This window comes from Macaca nemestrina, chromosome 12, assembly GCF_043159975.1.
Source record: "Macaca nemestrina isolate mMacNem1 chromosome 12, mMacNem.hap1, whole genome shotgun sequence".
Taxonomy (NCBI): Eukaryota; Metazoa; Chordata; class Mammalia; order Primates; family Cercopithecidae; genus Macaca; species Macaca nemestrina.
Genome location: NC_092136.1, coordinates 83,560,441 through 83,583,411, shown reverse-complemented (window position 1 = coordinate 83,583,411; position 22,971 = coordinate 83,560,441). Strand labels below are relative to the sequence as shown.

General features: G+C 36.8%; 1 protein-coding gene across 36 annotated transcripts in view; it reads left to right on the top strand.

Annotated features, from left to right (window-relative positions):
* The window catches only part of LOC105468849 (discs large MAGUK scaffold protein 2), a 2,241,192-nt gene that overhangs the window by 1,431,366 nt on the left and 786,855 nt on the right, over positions 1-22,971 (top strand). For 32 of the 36 annotated variants that reach the window (XM_024788717.2, XM_011719263.2, XM_011719258.3 and 29 more), the window contains one exon: positions 22,918-22,971. In XM_024788717.2, the coding sequence (XP_024644485.1) occupies positions 22,918-22,971 (54 nt within the window). Of the gene's footprint in view, positions 1-1,095; positions 1,241-22,917 lie in introns of those variants that run through there. The other 4 variants (XM_011719284.3, XM_011719276.3, XM_024788728.2 and 1 more) reach the window with 2 other exon arrangements.

Sequence of the window (22,971 nt, the reverse complement as noted above, 5' to 3'; positions counted from 1 at the left end):
TTGCCTCTTACCTCTTCAAATGCTTGAGTAAATATCACCATTGTTGACTGTGGAACCAGTCCTTAGAGTACAGATTCTTTTGGAACTTCCAAGGGCTCTGAGAATCACCTTCCAAGATGCCTTACCTCCTAGCTCAGCAATCCTACAGAGACATTAGGTACTGGTGGAGCCTCACCTCCCTGTGTGGGTACTGTCCTTGGTGAAGGGAATTGAGAATATGTCCCTTAATTCTGTTCATATTTTATTTCATGCTTATATGAGTCTTTTTTGTTGTCAAAAGTGCACACGCATATTTCTTTGGAATTAACACATTCCAGCCTACTCTCATTTCCCGAGAACATTTAAAGACACGATTCTCCTTTTATTATCTATGTAAATTTTATCTAGACTAAGGAATAAAAGTGACTTTTCTTCAATACATAGGCAACATAAAGTTCTTCTAATTACTCTTACATTTTAAGATATCTTCTGGCTTGTCTTTAGAGATAATCCCAGATAAACAACTTATAGTGCCATTAAGGCAGTAATACTCTGTAGGTGAAGAATATGTCACATCTAACTCTTAACTAAACTGAGAGGAGAGTTGGACATATTAAATGACATTGTGAGCATGCATGTATATAGTTGTATTTCTCACACAGCAGACAAGTGCAGACATCTGTATATGTACATAGACATGTGTATATAACCTACTCCCTTCAATGTTACTACTTTTCACAAGCTACTTAAATTCTGCCTCCATGACCTGCCACCCAAATCTTCTGGTAGGAATATTTTTTCACATCTCTCTTCTTCCTACTTCTTTCCCCCCACACACTTATGGTATGTGCCGTTTCACCAGACCCGTGTGAAGACAGGAGAACACTGATGGGATTGCTTTTCACAAGTGTGGGAATGAAAATTCTTCCCAATGAAAACATCTGTCTCTGTTCAAGTCATGCCCAGTTATCCCCCAAAAGAAATGTTCTGATTAACTTTTTTTTTAAGTCTTAAGATAGCAGTTTGTGTAGCAGATCTAATTAAGAAGTTTATGTAACAGATCTGCAGGGTTTTTTTTTTTTTTTTTTTTTTTTTTTTTTTTTTCCCTCTTCAACTGGGTTCTATGAGCTCAGTTTGAGTGTTACCAGCTTTCGCTATGCAACGGCCAAGTGCTTCTCGGGCTGAGAATTACCAGCTTTTGTGGGATACTATTGCTTCTTTAAAACAATGTGAACAAGCTATGCAACATGCATTTATTCCGGTAAGGAAAATTTTCTTTTATTTTCCTAGGGATTCTTTTATTTATTTTTCCTTTTTCTCCTGTTGTATCTATAGAGAAATGTATGTATTCTGTACATTTGACGACCATGGTTATTTTCTCTGTAGTTCTCGTTCAGGCTAAATATATGGTTTTTCTCTGTATGAATTCCTAATTCTTAATATGTCCAAACATTAATCAGTGAGAAAGAATAAACAGTGGTCCATTCAAACTCATCCCACTGAAGACAGTAGTTTCTAATAGTGGCAGGTACTAAAGAAAGGAAACAATATTAATATTCCATATATTAATGTTTGAAATAAACTGCAATGTTTATTTCCCCATTGGTTCCCCCAGAGCTACTTGAATATCTTTTGCAGTTAGGTTTGATATATAGATCAAGAAACCAAAATTGCTATTCTTTACTCCAGGTAAAACCCACCAAAAAAGTTATCTTGAAAAGTATAATTGCTTCTTTAGTAAAGTAGTGATGCAATATTTAGATTTTGTAAAAATGTCCGACAGAAGTCGTGTATAGCTATATAAAGTGAATTAGTGAATCAGTGTCATTGTGTTTTATTTTGGAGAAATAATGTTTGTACTTTTAATTTATTTAACCAGAGGAATCAGGCTGGCTACATTTGATAGGCTGAGATAAGGTAAATAGGACTACCAAGAAGAATATTAAAATATTCGATTATTTTCATTAGATCTACTTTGAAGAATTGAGATCACCAATTAGCTATGAGAGAAGATTTTAAAAAAATAATCTCTGCTAAAATTTATTTGGTACTCTCTCAAGAAAAACATTATTTCTGACAGAACTCAAGAGATATGCTTCTTTCAATAGTTGGAATAAATCTTCCTTGAAGTTCATGTTATTTTCAAGTGACTCAAGTTAGATGCCATCATATTTTTCTCTGTAACTTGGAAATCACCTAAATGTCACAAACACTGGGCTATATTTGAAGCTCTTCTAATTGAACCACTATATTTTACTCGGATCACAGGAAGTTGATCCTGACTATTAAAGACATAAAGCTCATATAATTTTTGTAAGAAGACTAAAAAACTAATAGTGGGAAACTCTCTAAATCATATTGTTATAAGGATCCTGCTTTGAACTAGAATCTAGAAAGTATAGTTTGCTTCTCTTATCTTTATGACACTTCTCTTCCTTTTTTTTTTTTTTTTTTTTGTTATTGTTGTTGCTGTTGTTGTTATTATCAAAGTGTGATATTCCTTGTGAAGCTCAAGTATTTCCTTTCTCACAGAGCCATCCCTGGCCATGCCGGGTTATCTTCCCCCTTCTTGATTTCTTGTGTGCACCTCTGATTTATCACCTAACATTTTATTCTTAAGCGTTTTCCTCTCAGTCTCTCTAATTATATTGTAACTTTTGGGGTAAATGTGAATAGGAAAGTAAGTTGGAGAAAGGAAGTAACATTTATTAGTTTGTGTTCTTGTTGTCTTGTCTTGAACTCCTTAAATATTGAAGTGCATCTATTCCCAGTGTCTAGCACAGCGCCTGGCACATAAAGAGTGCTTGTTGAGCATGTGAGGAATGAGGAATGACTAAATCAACCAACAAGAGTCTCCAATTTCCAATTAATGCTTGACATTTTTCATTATTAGCTTTGTCTTTACTGATCTCATAGAATTATTTCTACTAAAGCCCATCTGGAGAAAACTCAGAAACCTTAACTATAGCATTGTGGTGGTGTAGTGGTAGGGGCAGGGATGTGTTAATACATGGAATAGATCCCTGTAGTCCAGATAACCTTGGATTCAATTCCCATAATTCATGGGCTACTCTTTCATTGATTCCAGTATATGTTTCCAGTTTTCCCTACTTCACACATGCATAAAATCATGCCCAAATTATCATTCAGGTTTGCTTTATTTTTGACTGCTCTAAATCTTTTCAGAACATATTGGGAATTTGACAGTATCTCAAGCATCTTCCAAGTCTTTATTAAATATATGATTATATCATCACAATTTCATGAGCGCTTCTTTTAGAAAATATCATCATTATTAAAAATATTATCAGTTAAGAATAACTCTTTATAAACTCACCCTCAATTTATTTATTTGTCAGCAGAAAAAGTACTCTATTTATTCCCTGCTTTATGCACTTTTTAACTCAATGATATATATTTCAGGTACACACATGTATTTACACTTGTATGGAATTATTAGATACACTTCATTGTTTACAGTGTCCTAATAAATCCTAAAGTATACATACCCTATCATGCTGAGTCTATTATATTAAATAAATGACAAATATAGGGCTCAAGTAATTGCTTCCTTTAAAATAAACCTTGTTCTCTTTTAAATCAAATACTTGAAAATGAACAATGTGTATAAAGTATAGTCACATATTGATGTCGTTGATCTTAGCAGAACTGACCTGAAAAGGTCATAAGCAAGTAAATGCTCTTCTGTGCATCTACTGTGAGTGTGGATTCCTAACACATCATTATAATGCAGAGCCACCTAGATGGTCTGGATCATCTCACTCACACACCATAAGCTATGGATCACAACTGGTTTTTCAGTCAGTGTAGTTCTGTGAACTAACAATAAACCTGACATAAAATCTCAAGTCATTGTATAATCTTCCCCCAGGGAACCTCCCATATAAAATTCATATTGGTGAAAGGAACTTTAAAGCAATTGATACCTGGATAGTGCTGCACAAAACGTCTTCAGAGAAGAAGGAAACCAAACTACAAAGTCTCTCAAAGTTTCAGGATTTGATTTCACATATTAGATCCTGCCCTAGAGTGATAAGATGGAAGTAAAATCTGGAGTCTCAAGCAAGTTCATCTGCTGGATCCAAGAGCCACAAGTGCAAAACAGCAACACAGAACTTTTCTTATCTTTTAGCCTAAGTGTCTGGAGAATGTAAGCTCCTAAATATTTACTAAATGCATGAATTATAAAAAGGTCTCATGAAATATTTTAAGTTGGTTCCATCATTGGGGGCATAAGGGCATTCTTCTAGGCAGTCAGTATTTTTGGATATTAGGCAAATCAAAGGGTTTGCAATTTTATTCAAATGAGTAGGTATGCTTATTTAAAAAAAGCCTCATAATTAGTAGTTCTTTTTATAGAGACTTGCCTGTGTTTTTATTCATTTGTTAGTTCAATCAGTTCACTCACATTTTCTGGAGCCCCTACTATGTGTCAGATACTATTCTAGACAGGACAAGTGCCCAAAAGTAAACTTAAAACTTATTTGTGACATCATCACTTTGTAAGAGAGATAGTATTACCAAATGGTGCCCTAATATCTCTTGATGCAATGTGCAAATTTGGTTTTCCTTATACTGCTAGTAATCTTATCCGGATTTGATAAAAACATTCATATGGGGATCAGTGGGTCGTAAGTACAATTCTTATGCTCATCTTGCTGCTAGACTTGGGGCTTCTGTCAGTCAAAAAGCAGTTGCAATACTATTCATTCATTCATTCATCTCAGAAAAACTTATTCTGACCCTAATGTGAAGGTTATGCAGCTGATTAAGCATTGGGAGAGATGTAAACATGTATAAATCAGGAGAACCCCTGATTGGAATTCTGCCCCCAAGAATTTTCAAATTGATTTGCAAATCACTGTAATACTATATGCAAAATGTAGAGTGCCCTAAGTGTCTATGAATTACCACAAGAATTCAGAGAAGGGGCAAGCTTCATGGAAGGCTATCTCAGCTAGGTTTGAAGGTTAAACAGAATGTTGACATTCAGTGATGATGGAAGAAGAGAACATTCCAAGTGGAGGAAACAGAAAAGGCACTTGTTAATTGTGTAAATGCAGTCCATTTTTCCATGTGTTCATCCATTCAACCAATGCTTATTAAATACCTTTTATGTGTCAGAAATTATGATATGCCTGGAACATCTAATAATAAATAGGACACGGTCAGATCTTGCCCTGGGAGCATTTACCTTCTAGTGGTGGGGACAGACATTAAATAAACAGTTACACATATATCTCTATCGCATACTTGAATGCTATCTTAGGCAAGTTGTTTATAGTGTTTCTAACAATTGCAATTCAATATTGCGTGTATACATACACAGATACACATCAATTATCAGAAAGTGTAGCAACAGTAGATACATTTTCCGTCACTACAAACAAAAGAAATAAAACATCCTCCCAAATATGCTGTAGTTTTTAAATACAATTCATTTATCCAGCAAACAATGAACACATCCTGCTTGCCACACCCTGGACTAGGTACTCGCAGTTTAAAAAGTAATAGTTAATATTTACTGAGCACCAATTTCATATCATGCACTCTTCCAAGCATTTTACATGTATTATCTCAATTCTGTCAACAACTTCTGATGTAGGTACTATCATCTCCATTTTACAAAGAGTAAAAAAGAGATGAAATCACGTAGTTAATAAATGGAATGATTGGTCCTTGAACTCAGTGATCCAACCTCAGAGCCCATTTTCTTCTTATTATTATTATTTTTGTTTTTGTTTTTTTTTTTAGAGCCCATTTTCTTAATCAGCTCACTAGAGTAAGAAGAAAACACTAAAACCAAGATAACTGTATTGCAGTGTGATTAGGAGCAGCAATTAAAAGATGTGCAAACCATGGTAAATGCAGCAAGGAAAGAGTGATCCATCTGCTTGGGATGGAAAGGAAAGATAATCAAGGAAGGCTGGACAAAGGAGAAGAGTCTTGAGACAGTTTTGAAATAGGGGTTTACAAGATGAGGGAGGTGAGAGGTTAAAAACAACTGGAACAAAGGCACTAAGGCATGAAAGAGCAGTATGAAATGAGAATATGTTACTAACTTTCTCCAACTTGTGATCTGACACTTTGAACATTACAGAAGAAGCAAGGCCAGAACAACCAGGATGAGAGCTGGGTCATATTTAAGGTCAGGAATTATACAGGTAAATCATAAAAACAACACTAAATAAATCAAGCCCACAGACAAAGGCACTGGAGTCTCAGAAGAGAACCTCAAGTTAAGAAAGAAATGATTTTCGGAAACCTGGCTTCATTATCCCTGCTACCTGTGGCCTGACCTACAGGTTGACAATGGTGCCTAGAATTGAGGATATATCCATGGAGAAGCAGAGAATGTTTGTGCACAGATGTGAAAGATTGAAAGAAATGTAGACAGTGAGCTGAGATCCGGCCACTGCATCCCAGCCTGGGCGACAGAGCGAGACTCCCTCTCAAAAAAAAAAAAAAAAGAAATGTAGAAAAAGAAAAGCAGATGAGAAACGATGTGGTCTCAAAGAAAGAGACTGAGAGAAATGAGGTAAGATAGGCTGGACTGTGACTTTCTGGGTCCCCCAAAACTCCCAATTCTTAGCTCCAGTTTACCAGGCGGCCTGCCTTGCTGTGCTTCTTGTCCTTTTAGCCTGACAACAACTTCCAAATTTTGCTTAAGCCAGTGCAAGTGGATTTCTGTTCTCACAGCCACAGAACTTTAAGATAGGGGTCAGTTAGTGACTAGTGGTACAGGGATAGGATACAGTGCTACTAGAAGAGGTGGGACAGAATTGAAGAGAAGACAAACAAATCAGCTGAGAACACTGGTCTTCAAAGTGAAGTTGTATCCTTCAGGACTTAACTCCTATCCCCTTCCACAAGCCTTCCCTTTTGCCTAATAACTAAAAGGCATGCCTTCTCCCTCCTTACTTCAACCCTGATTAACACCCCTCTGAGGAAAAATAAGAATAGGGAAACTTCTTACCAACTGCTTTAATCTATACTTTTGTATGCAGTCATCACAATACCAACATGAAATGACCCATTGTTACTACCTACATTTTAGAGGATCAGTGGGGTTAAGTACCTTGTTTAAAATCATGTGGCCAGTAAGACAAGGAGAGAACTTAGGTCTTGTAACCATAATCCCATCTGCCTTTCTTCATGCCTGTCATGGGACTTTGTCCCTATTTCTCTTGTGCATTTTTTTCTGCTTTGGATTATAAGCATTTGGGAGGTTTCTTTTATTTCCACATGGCACTATGAATTCCTTGCAGGGCAAGACTATGCACTTCTCCTCTTCCTACTTTCTGCAGTGCCAAGTGTGGTGTCTTAAGTATGTTCACTAAGTAAATCTGCATAGATGGAATGATGAATACTTAAGAAGGGAGAATTTAGGCAACAACGAAATGATAATGAGGAAATTATCCTTCTTGCCTCAAATAAATTCTTAAACTCTGTCTCCTGAGCTCCAGCATCACATCCACTGACTCTGCCTCTCTGGTCCCTGGATGTATAGTTTGAACCATCATATGTTGAGGTCAGCTCTAAATAGGATTTGATCAGTGATGACTTTCAGTCCCAGTTCATGGTGTTCCAAGTGTGTTTTGTCCTTTCTGGATTCTAAATATTACTTAATCCTCATCATCCTCATTCATTATAACTCATCATCCTCAATCATGCTGGATTCATTTCCCTATTTCTTTCCTCTTAACCTCGCTTTGCATTTGTTTAGTAATACCCCAATTTTTAGTCCATTTCCTTCTGAAGAATATGAACAAGTCTATTAATGGAATTTCTATTAGTATAGGAATAAATATGACACTCAATCTATGGAGATGTTCAATTTAAGGCAGAGCAGGGAACTACACCAGAAGTGACCTGGATAATTACAACAGCTTGGGACTGCAAGAACATTTGCAGATTGCTGGTAAAGTGGAATGAAACTGTCACTTTGGGTTTTTAACAAAAAAGCAAGAGCCTGCTATCTTTATATCTTCCTCACTTGTGAAGTTTGCATTTTCTTTGACTACTGGTCTTGTGATGCCTGTGCATATACATCTGGAGGCCATGAAAAACTACCACCAGGTGCAGGGTGCCTTCTTTGTATTCCAGTATTGCTCGTTATAAAATGTTTTGATGACTCATTAAAATGAAATATTATCATTGATATATGTTATTATACAATAGAGTAAAACTTATATTCTGCCACTTCCACTTTCCATACCCATCCCGGGAATTGCAAAAATAGAACCCCAAGCTTATTTGTTACAGAACAGAAAAATAGACAGCTGTTCAGAGTTAATAATGGCAGTCCTCTTCCATGTAGCAAACCAAAATTTAAAAATATACACACATTAAAACCTGAAAAGCTTTAATGAGCTAATACTAGATATGTTATATTTGTTGAAGCTTTATTTAGATATTTTTATTTAGCAAGAAGATGCTTAGGAGCAATGGGATTTCTCATTTTCATCATGTAGAGTTGAAAAAATTATACCAATGTTTTACACTCGATGCTGCTGCTGCTAAGACTACTTCTACTACTACGACCTATCTTCCTTATATTTATTTATTGTGTTACAATTTTCAAAGTAGTATAAACTAGATTACTTCTCGTTACAACTTTCACAATTAGGCAAGACAAGTTTTCTTATCTTCATAGTAGTTATACGAAAATTAAAGCTTAGAAAGTTGAAATGGCCAGGATCAGCAATGGTTAAACATAATGGTAAGACATAATGTAGTAGGACTAAAATCTGAGTTCAGTTTTTATTCTGATTCAGAGTTTCAGCTACTTGAAGGATCCTTCTTCCACCATTTGCTATCTTGGATAAATTACTCAAATTATCTGAGCCTAAGTCTCATCCAATGTAAAATTAGGTGTTATATGTAACGTTCTAGCATTGTTTGAAATCTAATAAAATAATGTGAATTAAACTCTTAACACAGTGCCTGACCAAAAAATGTGCCCAGTAAAGGTCATTATTACTGTTGCTGCAAATTTTTAAATGTTATCCCAAAAATATACATTTACAAATTGCATAATGTCCTTATATATGGCTACATTTGCTTCTTGAAGAACCACATGATATTGACTAAATAATAATTTTTAACATCTATACATGAATAGAAAGTTTCAGAGATATTAAATTAATCAGCTAAGATCATTGTAGAAGTGAGGACAAAGGTCTTAAATCCCAGACAGATAATCCAAGTTCTAAACTCTTTTATTAGTACTTTTATGATATTCAGAATTAGGCTAGTATTAAAATCAGGAATCATACAATTTTCATTACAGTTGCATATAACCTTAGAAATAATTCAGAGAGTTAAGTTCTACGGGGTCACAGCCAGTCCTAGAAGACTCGTCTGCTAAATCCAAGTGCAGGACTGGAAAGTGCTCATCCTATAACATAAAAACATAAGATACAAAAGTTCTTATCCAGTATGAGTGGGTGAGGAGGAGTCATGAGATGATTGCAAATATATTTATAAGGAAGTTACCATCTCCTTTCTAGTTGGTTAGGGAAAACCTTTATAAAACAAATGAAGGTTCCTGAGTACCTGGGATTACAATTCCAGTGGATAAAGGAGTCTGAGAGCACAGAAGAGAGAGTCCCAGCCTGGGAATCATCATTTCACACTCCAACTTGTGACAGAGTTTCCACATACCAGAAAACAACCTGCTCCCAGTCCTCCTCCTCCTTTTTTCATTCTTTTCTCTTGTTATTTCCCCATCTCTCCTCTAGCCCACAGCAACAGATAATATTCCTCCTTCTTTATGTTAAACACAGAGTTGTAGCATTGTGCCAGGCCTACTAGGAGGTAAATTGAACAAGCAGTATCCTTGCTTTATAGAATAATTGAAAGTAAGAAAGTCACCGGAAAACTGAGAAAGCATGAGTAACATAGACACTGCCACTGTGGGAAGCTAGAACAGCTGTGGGGCTAGGAACTGGTTGGCATTTTAGATCCAGAGATTTGTAGGCTCTTGGCTTGTAGAACAAAGACTTCATTGCCTAGTTGATGACAATATACAAACACATCTGCAGAATATATTCTTTGGCATCAGCAAATGCCAGCAGTATTTAGTGAGCCTCTATTTTACTAGTCCCCATTCACTTCTTCTTTATATGTTATTTTTCTCCATGTTTTTCCTCATTGGAAATGATTCCAAATTGAACATTAATTTTGAAGAAAAATGGGTTGAGGGGAGATTCTTAGACTTACAGATGTTATCAGAATTTAAAATAAGGGAAAATGAAACTAAAATATTCTCTATCCTGTTATCTTGTAATGTGCACCCAAGTGCCATTGTTTAGAAACAAGTCTTGGAACATCCTCCAGGCCCACCATAAACATGAGCACATTATAGATTACTAATGGATAACAGTAAACTAACTCATACTTCATCTTTGCCTCTCTCTCTAACGTTTCCTCTCACACAAAAGAACCATTCTAGATATAAAATATTTTAAGACTTTCTCTATGGCTTCACCTGTTATGTTTCAAATCTTAGTGTATGATCTAGTGTCAAATTATGGTGAGTAGGGGAAAAATGAAGGCAGAACAATTTTTTTTCTGGAGTTATAGCTTATATAAAATGGATAAAGGCAAGAATGGAATAATTCTTAGCTTCACTTCAAATCTTTTTTACTCTTTATATAGAAGAGAACTCCTTGCTGCTGATTACATGGTTCTTAGGCCAGAAAATTAACCTGTTTACAAGAAAAACAAAACATGAACTATGAACATAGAGCAAGAGGACCATATATAGATTTTTGAGGTGCCTTGTCTAAGGCATACAGGACATTATCCTTCAGCCAAGTCATTAGAAACCAATTTATATAATTGTTCCTTATCAAATTTAACTTTTGTCTTTTATTTCTGCATGCTTTTCTTAATGTTCTGTCTTCTAGCTTTTTATGTCTGAGTGGTAAAAACAGATCATTTCCCAGAATGAAGGGTTATACAGCATCCCTGCTTTCTTTACAGTATTTCCTAGTAGGATGAACTTTACAAGGAGTAAAATCAGATCTTTGATGAGAAATGGACTATTAGAGGTCATTTCACTTTTTATTCCTTTAAAAATAAAAATAAATGGGGAAACTCAGTAAATGCTGAATTACTGAACTGACTGGGTCTAAAACTAAGATCTCCTGACTCCCTAGTTCTGCCGTCTTTATATTAGGAACATAATTCCTTGACAGGAGTGTGGTTATTTCCAGGGAGACAGAGTGCCTGATTTTTTATAGCCATGCAGGAACCACCTGGGTTGTCAGGTTGATTCCATTACAAATGACTCAAAACTTTATGTTTCTATTAAAAATACAAATACTATGCAGCCATAAAAAGGAATGAATAAACAGCATTTGCAGTGACCTGGATGAGACTGGAGACTATTATTCTAAGTGAAGCTACTCAGAAATGGAAAACCAAACATTGTATGTTCTCACTGATATGTGGGAGCTAAGCTATGAGGACGCAAAGGCATACGAATGATGCAATGGACTTTGGGAATTTTAGGGGAATAGTGAAAGGGGGGCAAGGGATAGAAGACTACAAATATGGTACAGTGTATACTGCTCGGGTGATGGGTGCGCCAAAATCTCACAAATCACCACTAAATAACTTACTCATGTAACCAAATACCACCTGTACCCCAATAACTTATAACAAAAAAGATGATTATGGAGTAAAGGATGAAAATTGCATTCATTTGTAATATAAGACATGAGGCTTTGAATAAATGTCTAGTTTTGGGTAAATCTTTGGGGATATGTTCTCACATTTTGTCTGGAAAGTTTGAGAAATGCTGTAGATGTCATTTTGCTTTGTCATGATTTTTGAGTTCTTAGTTTTTTTCCCCAAATCCCATGCTTCCTCCCACCTAACTTCTCCTGAAACGTACAGTGGAATAGTAAGTTAGAGGAAGTGACACTGCCAGCAGCTACCGTCCTTGTTCCACACAGGGTAGTGGTAAGACAAGAATATGGATTTGGAGTCAAGAGGAGTGAGACTTGGCTCCAGCTGGTTATTAGTCTGGTGATCTTGGATAAGTTGTGTTACAGGTCCATGCCTCACTTTCCTTATTATAATCATAACTGGAATATGTACTTCATAGGGTTGCAATGCGGAATAGGGAAGAATAAGCACAAAGTAGCAGTGTATAGTTAGCATAGACAAGTCTTTCTGCTTATATTTTCCTTAATTTTCATGCTCTGCAGTGAATAGCATGGTCTGGAGTACATGACAGGCTCCAGATGCTCACACATGGACACCGTAAGGCAGTGTGGTACAAGAACTCGTCACCAGAGGGCAGCATGCAGTTACCCCTTTCTACCCATTTTATCTAATTCTGTTGCCTCAAGAGTTTCTCACGAATTGTAACTCCTGTTGCTGTGACTCTAGTCCAATAGGTCTAAAAATCAATTAACAATTACTGTTTGAGTGTTTGAGTGTGTGTTGTATGCCCAGCACAGTTAGGAGTGTAGGTGGAGTGGCTGGTGAAGAAGTAGAGAGGAGGACCCTGACCTCAAAATGATTACAATTTCTGCAAGGAGACTTGAATACCACACATGAACCAATTAGCTATCAACATGTATAAAAATAGAAATAAATGTTAATTAAGAATGTCAGGGTTTAGTTCTTTCACATAACTTATTTCCTTTAATATTTAAAATTCAGTGTGATCTGAAGTAATACAAATAACGAGTGCTTTAAAATGTGGGGAATATGATGTATAGACTGAGTCCTTCAGTGATATGAGTAAAGTGTCACGGAGCATCTGGAACTTTAGATTGTTCTTGCAGGATAGAAATAATTTGGTTAGAGAGATAAGATTGAGGACTGCAACTGATTTAGGATGTAGGAGAAGGAAGAAATGAAAACAAAGACATTGTGGTAGGCATGAGCAAGGTATGTGCTTGGAGTAGTAAGGATCCTTGCCTGGTGGAGGAAAAGAGAGAAGAAGGATGGAAACTAAATAGCAATAATTTAGTGATCCCCCATTGTGTAAAAAATCATTATCCATGTACTACGGACGAAATAAGCCCTACCTTAACCTAAAGAACCAGGTTATTGACAGCTTGCTCCAAATTCTGGCACCTAAATCTGGATAATACAACTGTACTGCTAAGATTATAACTCTTGAGTAGCTTAGCAACAAGGAGCAGATGGTATCCACATGGATCTTTCCAGGAATAGCACCACATGGAGTGAATCAGTGAATTAAGTAGGTATGGTTATTATGGCATGGGGCACATTGACTAAACCACATTTGAGATTTAAGCTAATGACTCCATTTTTTGTGGGATCTTCAGAAATAATGTGCATAAATAAAGCAGTTAGATTTGTAAAAGCTCAGTGTGAATCAGTAGGGTTTGAGGCATTATGGCCTAATGGTGAAAAGCAAAGGGCTTAGAATCAGAACACCTGGGTTTGAATCTCAGTTTTGCTTCCTTCTAGCCATCTGACATTTTGAGAAATTCACAGAATCATTCTGTGCCTCTATTTACTTATCTATAGACAAGGGGAAATTCCATCAATCCTTCTGGGGTTCTGTAAGGGGTAAACAATAAAACACAAGTAAAAAGCTTACCATATTTGCTTGGTACACAGTAGGTAGTTGGTTAATCAATGTTAATTCCCTTTCATTTCACTATAGAATTAAATGAATGTGTGTGATATACTTTATATAGCATGACATTGGTGGTCGATATAATTGCCAATTTGAGTTTCAGTGTTGATCTGTAGATGCAGTTTTAGTCAGTAATTTAGTTTAGCCTTTTATACTAAGTGTAAGTAGGTATATGGCGAGCATGCAGGATGGAGATCCGAAGGATCTTCATACTAACAGTTCAAGCAATCACCATTTCTTCATCAAAATAGGATTGATTCTAGAAAAAACTTATAAAGTAAAGAAAACTCTCTTCGGCATGGGGCACATTGACTAAACCATATTTGAGATTTGAGCTAATGGCTCAATTTTTTGTGTGGGATCTACTGGTCTCTACTTCTGTGCTTCATTCTCCAGGATGCCCCATCATTTCTGCACTAGGAAAAAAGGGAAGACCAACTCAGCCTATCTGAGGTCTTTAGGATATTCATAGGATATTCATTTATTTTCTGCAAAATACTTTACTACTTTGTATTTTAAAGGAGGATCAAACAGAGATGGTAATTCTCCAGTCCAAGGGGATAAAAAATACAAATGGTGAGTTTTCGAGGATAAGTAAGACAAATTGTGTTGACTAGAACAGACTTTGCTTATCAAATCTTAATAGGGTACAGAAGCAAATGTATTGCAATGGTTAGGATTTATCCACTTTGGAGCCAGGCTATCATTGTCTGACTCTTGGTCCTGCTATTACCAGCTGAATGACCTTGGGCAAGTTACTTAACGTTATTAGTTTTCTTATCTGAAAGTGAGAGTAATATTATTCTTATTATTAAGAGTTCAGGCAAGCAGAGTCAAATTGATTTCAAACCAAAACATGAATCTTCCATCCTGTTACCTTGTTTTCTGAGCTAGTCTGGTGTTAAGCTAGGTAGGTAACCATCCAGGCATTTCATTAAATGCTAGGGAAAGGTACCACAATCTTAGCTTCCTCCAAAGTTGCTTCCTTTAGACATCCTGCCACAGTCTGCAGGATGAACTAGCCAAGCCCTCAGGCACTCACATAGTTTATTCAGCACTGTTCTTGCCTCAATAAGACTAGTGGTCCTATGTCTTATGTCTCTGTAGAGCAGGTGACAAGCCAAAGCCACTGGATGATATTAGTAGTGATGACTTAGAGCTGGGCTGGATTGAACTGCACCCACCTAGTTGTCTTGTAGAGAAGGAACTTAAAAGGAGAAGAAAATCTAGGAAAGCAAAAAATAATCTCAGTAATAAGTATAATAACCTAAGAAACTTTTTTTTTTTTTTGAAACAGAGTCTCCCCAGGCTGGAGTGCAGTGGCACAATCTCAGCTCACTGCCACCTCCACCTCTGGGGGTTCCAACCATTCTCCTGCCTCAGTCTCCCAAGTAGCTGGGTTACAGGCACCCGCCCCCATGCCCGGCTAATTTTTCTATCTTTAGTAGAGACAGGGTTTCACCATGTTGGCCAGGCTGGTCTCAAACTCCTGACTTCAAGTGATCTGCCCAGCTTGGCATCCCAAAATGCTGGGATTACAGGCATGATCCACCATTCCTGACCTATACATGCATTTTTTACTCAGCTAAATTCTTGAGAAATAGGTTAACTGGAAAATAGCACTGTTCCATTTTTTAAGTGGGGGTTTGCAAGATATTAAGGGACCCAAATACCTCTGATAATTGGGGAATTGAATCAGAGTCAGAACAGTGATAAATTTCTCTTCAGACTGTAAAAGAGAAACTAGCAACTTTCCAGGCAGAAAATAATTGCATTTTCAGTTTGGGAGCCTAGAAAAGCTCAGGCAAAAAAAATCAGATGTTGGCGTTACCCTTATGGACTCTGGGGTTAGAAAGACATGGGTTTAAAACTGCTCATGGCACCTCTTAGATTTGTGACTAGGCAAGTGACTTGGTCAATTGGGATCTTCTTTTCTTCCTTTCTTCTCTCTTTCATTCCTTCCTTCTTTCTTTTTAATGGGAACAATAATGTTTTCTTAGAACACTGTAAAAATTAAATGCATTCATATGTCTTCAAGTACTTATAGCATTCCTGAAACATAATAATCACCTTATATATGCTTAATACTTTATTATTGTTATTCTTGTTATCCTCAGTTTTGATACTATGTAATTGTGAGATCTGGGTTACATCATATTCTTTGTCTTCATTTTCATATTTTTAGAATGTAAGAGTGTAATTAAGTGTTCCTTAAGATCTCAGCTTTAAAAGTTCTATGATTCTAGAATATATTTGTTCTTCCTATTTTGTTCTTCCTCTCTCACACAACCATCGATGTGTCTTTAATCAGTCAATTACCAATTTATTTGAGGCTTACTCAAAGAATGCCTGAATCAGTCAGTCTGGGTATCCTGGGGCTATTGGCCTTTTCCTACGCATGCCTCCTACAGGCCTCTTCTCATGGCACACTGGGCCTCAGCAACTACACCAGAGGAAGGAGGGGAAGGTTCTTGGGCCAGCCAAGATAACGGCACATTAAATAAATTTAGATTTGAACTGGCTTGTAACTTGTTGATCAACAGTAAAAATTAGGATCTGACCAGGTGTGGTGGCTCACACCTGTAATTCCAGCATCTGGGGAGGCCGAGGCAGGTGGATCACTTGAGTCCAGGAGTTTGAGACAAGCCCGGGCAATATAGCAAAACCCTGTCTCTACAAAAAATACAAAAATCAGCCAGGCATGGTGATACATGCCTGTAGTCCCAACTATTTGGGAGGCTGAAGTGGGAGGATGGCTTGAGCTTGGGAGGCAGAGGTTGTAGTAAGCCAAGATGGCACCACTGCACACCAGCCTGGGTGACAAGGTAAGACCCTATCTGGAAAAAAAAAAAAAAAATTAGAATCCAGACATAACTGGTGAAATCTGTTTTTATTCTAAGGGGCAGTAGAACATGGCTCTGGAGCCAGATTGCTTGGGTTTGAAGATTTACCAGCTATTTACCAGCTGTGTGACTTTGAGAAAGTTATTTAACCTCTGTTTCCTCACTTCTACTTTGAGAATAATAGTGCTTGTCTCATAGAATTGTGTGAGGATTAAATAAGTTAATTTACATAAAGTATTTGCTATATAAGTGCACACTCTTATTATCTGTCCCACTATTAATATATCAAGGGATTTAGATGTGGCAGGGTCATAATAATACAAACCTTCAAGTCATGATAATTATAGGTTCCAAGTAAATCCTCCAAATAGGAGTAGGGTCCTGCCAGCACCTAGAGATGTGGAACTCCAGCCTAAAAGATTGTGGAAAAGAGGGAAAGGAAAGACAGGGTTTCAGTTCCAATGGAGAACTAAAATGTGATTCAGGAAATGAAAGCGGAAGTCACTTCCCCAACCACCCTACATTTTTCTTTCCAGAGTAAGCCAACATAATAGAGGGTTATGGGGAAAAGTCTAATACACACTACAGTTATCCTGGGTTCAACACTCAGCATATCTAATCCAGTACTTAATGTTAGATGTCTTACTTCAAAGTTGATGGGGTGTGTGGGTAGTAACCTCAATATTCTACTTCCCTAGCCAGGATTAGCATATGATCTGATTGGGGCTCATCCTGATGGCAATCTTCTGTGTGAATTGTGAAGCAAAAAGTCTGCTAGCATGCTATCTAGTAGCTGCCGGTCTAAAACAGCTAATATTTACTTAGAGGTTCTGGGATCTCCAACTCTCATAATGAAATCACACACACACACACACACACACACACACACACACACACACACGCCCACACACAGGACTCATTTTCAAACTTTCAGTGGCTTCCATTTTGTTTCAAAATGTCATGCCATACCATACATAAAAGTCATTTATGGGGCCTGTGTCCCTCTAAATAGACAAGAAATCTTGCCCATTCAGTAATCCTGTCCTGTAAGGCTGATAAGATAAGTCAAAAGTATCCAAAAGCAGCTCATATGTTATTCTTGCCATATTTTACCGCCTATTTAAATTGGCGTAATGACAATCACCTGCCTTCCATTTGCATGTCCCAGGTCAGTTGAAATCCCTGCGTAGTTCCTAGTACCATGAGTGTTGCTGTTCATTTCTTGCTGATCTAGTTCTCTCCTTTTCTATCTTACTTCTTAAAAGTCTAGGTATTAGATTAAGTCTTTTGACCTTCCCACTGATTAGTCTACACTTCTTGGAGTTAAGCTTCATGAGAGTGTTTCTTGGCTGACTAGCTACTGTACATTTCCTGCCAATACCTTGCTTGAGGAGGCTTCTTCACCATAGTTGGCTTCATGACCACCTGCCCACATATGTCAGAGGCATTTCCCATATCTGACACTTAACACATATCAAGAGGTAACCACGTTAGTCAAAATCAATGAACTCCTTTGTAAAGTTGCATTCATTTTGTCAGATTCTTTTTATTTAGAGTCTCTTGGAAGCAAGCCAAAAAAGTGTATCTATTACTAGTATAAATGAAATTGTTCATGTAATATGAGAACATTTGTATGTCATATGGAGCCCAAGGATAGGAAAATGGCTGACATTTATTAATAACTTGATCTAATAGTTTAAATTATATCAGTATTCTTTCTGCTTACTTCTTGCTTCTCTGTAATTAGCTGTACTAGTCCCTTTTGCTGAAAACTGGCTTTCTCTGCATGGAAGAGAATGTCATATAAAAGGCAAACAACATAAAAAACGGCTTCAAGTTTGGTTTACTCAAGAAATAGTTTTTTTTATTTTTCTTCCTCCCTTATAGTTTCAAAAATCTTGCCTAGATGTATATAAAAACAAGTCTTGAAGTTTCTGATTAAAAGAAGATTTTGTTCTAGATTTTTCATAAATCTCTTTCCAGTTAATGGAAATAAGCATATTAAAGAAGGACACTAGAATCTGCTGAGCCACCAGTTTGATTTTGGCATCCAATTAAAGAGGATATCCAAAAGGAAGAAAGATAGTATATGGCCAGATGTGGTGGCTCATGCCTGTACTCCCAGCACTTTGAAGGCCGAGGCGGGTGGATCACATGAGGTCAGGAGTTTGAGACCAGCCTGGCCAACATGGCAAAACCGCATCTCTACTAAAAATACAAAAATTAGCCGAGCCTGGTGGCAGGTACCTGTAATTCCAGCTACTTGGGAGGCTGAGGCAGGAGAATCACTTAAACCTGGAAGGCGAAGGTTGCAGTGAGCTGAGATTGTACTACTGCACTCCAGCCTGGGTGACAGAGTGAGACCCCATCTCAAAAAAAAAAAAAAAAAAAAAAAAAAAAAAAAAAATGGTGTATATGGCAGCGCAGTGTGAAGTGTGGAGAAAATACTTGGTGGGAACTATCAAAGCAACTGGATAGTTGGTTTTTAAGACTCAGAAACAAACTAGATTAAACTAGTTATAACCTCTCTTGACTGTAAAAGTGAACAAAGAATCAGGAGCCAGATGAGCTAAAGGAAGGTTTGGAATTACCAACTGGTGAGAAGAGCACACTCATGGGCCATGTTTGGAATTCAACTACACTCTGTAGTCTGGGGTGGGCTGTGAAGGTCCTGAAGCAGGGCAGTGGGAGGGTCTTCAGAGAGCCTCGTGTAGCAGCACAGTGGGGTAGTGTGTCATTCAGAGGAACCTACTGTGGCATCTCTTTGGCAGTCACACCAGGGTGTTACCAATGTCAGATGTATGTGATATATGTTTATTGTGATACAACCTTGTTTGTTCATGCATTTTTAATGACTTTTAGAGAGGTAGGTATTAACTGTGGCTTCTGGATCCTTTTGGCACAAAGAAGGAAAAATAAACTTTCCATATAACATAGATTCCACATAACAGATCTTGTCCTTTAAGTTCTTGTCCTCTACTTCAAGTGGAGTCCATTCACAGACTCCACATCCTAGAGTTATGAAATTATTATTATTTTATTAAAGCTGAATTTAGTAAAGTAATAGTGACTAAACAAAGAAAGAAAGTGATACTGGATATTGGAAAAGTAGTCACAGTCTTGTTGATATCATGAGATTTTGGGGTTCTGGTTATCTTAGAAGTGCTTTACAAAGCTCGCAAAGATATATTACTTTCCTTTATACCTACTTCTATACTTTATCACTACATTTAGTCAATAAATTCTAAGTATTTCTCAATATTCTTTGAGCTCCTTCTATATACCCAAGTGCTGTAGAGAATTCTAGAAAAGTATACAATACTTGTCAATTTTTAGACATATAGTCTTCTTGGAAGGACTAAATTTACATTAAAAAATGAAAAATAGCAACATAAACATACAAAAGTTTTAAATGGCATTATATAGGAAATGGACTTATGTATAAAATTTATTCCCATAACACATTATTATAATCTATAAGAAAAAAAGCAAAGATGGGATGAAAGCCTCAAATCAAATTAATACATATTTATTAATCAAAACTACACTAGAAAATATGGGGAAATGCAGGAATTGCATGTGATATTCAGAGAGTTTTCAGTCTCGTCTTGGATATGAGGCACACTTTCGTGAGTCATGGAAACCAAACAGAAAGCATAGGAGAGATGTCATCAAAACTAAAAACCTTTTTTAAAATACATACTAAGGCTTCACTAGACTGTGTTCAGCATCTAACCTGCAGTATCCTTAGGCATCTTTTGCCTTCAGGGTGGTCTTTGCTTTGTCTAATTCTTGTATGGTACTCTAGTATAGAGCTCACATATCACTGCAAACTCATGATAGAACCACCTAGATCCTGGGATTTTGAAGCAGCTTAGTGGGGAAAAATGAATTTTGAGGTCAGAAAAAAAAACGGTATTCAAATGTTAAATCTCATTTTCACCGAGCCTCATTTTCCTCATATATAACATAGAAATAGTGATAATAATGTCTCATCAATATGGTTTTGTGGAGATTAAATGAAGACATATATGCTTATGTATATATTTAATAAATGGTAATACATACTTAATAATCAGTAATTATTATTATTATTGCTTTTGACATGAGCTGTTTTAGAACCACAATCTAAACAGGCATCTTATTAGTGCAATTGCAGCCACTAACATAGCATTGAGATCTCTGCAGTGTAAACAGTTTACAAGCCATTCAATAATATATCTTTACAGTAGTCTATCTTAAGAGACGCTTACTACTAATAATATTTAACATTAATTCTGAAATTTGCAGTTTACAAAGCACTTTCAACTATATCACCTCATTTGATCTTCAGCCATTTTGGAAAGTTGTTACTACTATTTCCAATCTATAGGGAAGGAAAATTAGTCAGAGAGGGTTAGTGGACTTGCCCTAAGATCACATCACTAGGAAGTCACTAAACCCCCAAATCATACAATCAGAAAGTTGCTAAACCAACCTTGAGCCCATGTCTTCTGACTGCAAACCTCATACCTTTTTCTCTTCTCTACAGGCCTCTTATTTTTTTTTAGTAAGATCCAGTGAAAAATGCCTTTCTCCAGAGTCTTTATTTACCCACAAGATACATCCCATTGAGAATCATGAAAATATTATGACTAACTAGTTGATCCATTATACAGATATGTATGCCAAGGTTATGTTTTCCATGCCCAGTGTTTTTGGTAAAGACATGAATTTTGTTTTGTAAAACCTGCTGGATTGCTATTTGTTTTATCATTTGATTAGGATCCCACAGAACAGATTGGCATTAAAAAGCTGTTAACTCTGTTAACTCCAGAGGGCACAGCTAATGAAATATCCCAAAATTTGAGCACTTTCCAAAACCACCATGTCATATAGAAGAACTCTGTATTAATCAGGATGAAAGTATGTCTTTTATCTAAACGAAATCTATAATTTGAGACAAAGATTAAAGATCTTTTGGGGGATAAAGCAAAAGTTGCTGTGAAAATTCTAGAAACTAAAAAGTAAAGATAGCTCTACTCAATATTCATGAAGTTAGATTGGTGATGCAAATAGAGATTGCAATCTCTTATTTTCTAATGATTTGGCTTGTAGCACTCCTATATCAGTTTTATGCAGTTTCCCACTAAACTTTAAAGAGAATTACTGCAAATCGTACAGTTTTTTTTTTTTTAAAAAAAAGAAAGTTGAAACTATCCAATATGATTTTCTCTCATATTTGACTGTTAATGTTCTATTTAGGGATTTCTAAGGTTTATGATTAGAGTTGCATAAATAATAAAATACAGCAAGGCATGGTGGCTCACGCCTGTAATCCCAGCACTTTGGGAGGCCGAGGTGGGCGAATTACGAGGTCAGGAGTTCGAGACCAGCCTGGTCAATACGGTGAAACCCCATCTCGACTAAAAGTACAAAAGTAACCTGAGCGCAGTGGCGCATGCTTGTAGTCCTAGCTACTCAGGAGGATGAGACAGAAGAATTGCTTGAACCTGGGAGGCAGAGGTTGCAGTGAGCCAAGATCGCACCACTGCACACTCCAGCATGGGCGACAGAGGAAGAATTTGTCTCAAAAAAAAAAAAAAAAGAAAAGAAAATACAAGATACAGCATATATATTATGTAAACATAGATGTTGATAAGTGAAGCCTTTTTGTATTGAATATAGCATACTCTCAAAAGGCAGTTTGAAGAAAATAACTATGAATATTGGTTTAGGTTTCATTTTGCTTCCTTGAGAGAGAAATCAAATTCTTTTAGCAAAGTCATTTCATAAACAAATGATACAGGTCAAGTGAGATAGCTCATGCCTGTAATCCGAGCACTTTGGGAGTCCAGGGCAGGTAGATCACAAGGTCAGGAAATCAAGACCATCTTGGTCAACATGGGAAACCCCGTCTCTACTAAAAGTACAAAAGTTAGCCGGCGTGGTGGTGCGTGTCTGTAATCCCAGCTATTTGGGAGGCTGAGGCAGGAGAATTGCTTGAACCCAGGAGGCGGAGGCTGCAGTGAGCCAAGATCATGCCACTGCACTCTAGCCTGGGTGACAGAGCCAGAGCGAGACTCTTATCTCAAAAATAAAAAAGAAAGAAAGAAAGAAAATACAAGCTTTAACTCTCCTCTAATTTATTAGAAATCCTTGCCTTACACATAGTAGAAATCCTCACCTCCTACACTGTTTTGTAGAATGTAAGAGAAAATGAATGTAAATTCTATGAATGCTTACTTTATTTCTTTATGTGGTAAATGTAACAAATATTTGAGGTGGGGGAAGGTACAGGAAATCTTAGTCATTTTATTTATCCCACTAACACTTGACACAGTGCCTGTACAGGTCCTCAAGAAATGCCTGCTGAGCTCTTTGTTAAATAAGTTAAGCTAAATAATCTGTCTCAGAATACATTATTCATTGTTTAATTTTTTTTTCTATTTCTTTTTTCAGGCCAGTCCTGCTCCTATAATTGTCAACACAGATACTTTGGACACAATTCCTTAT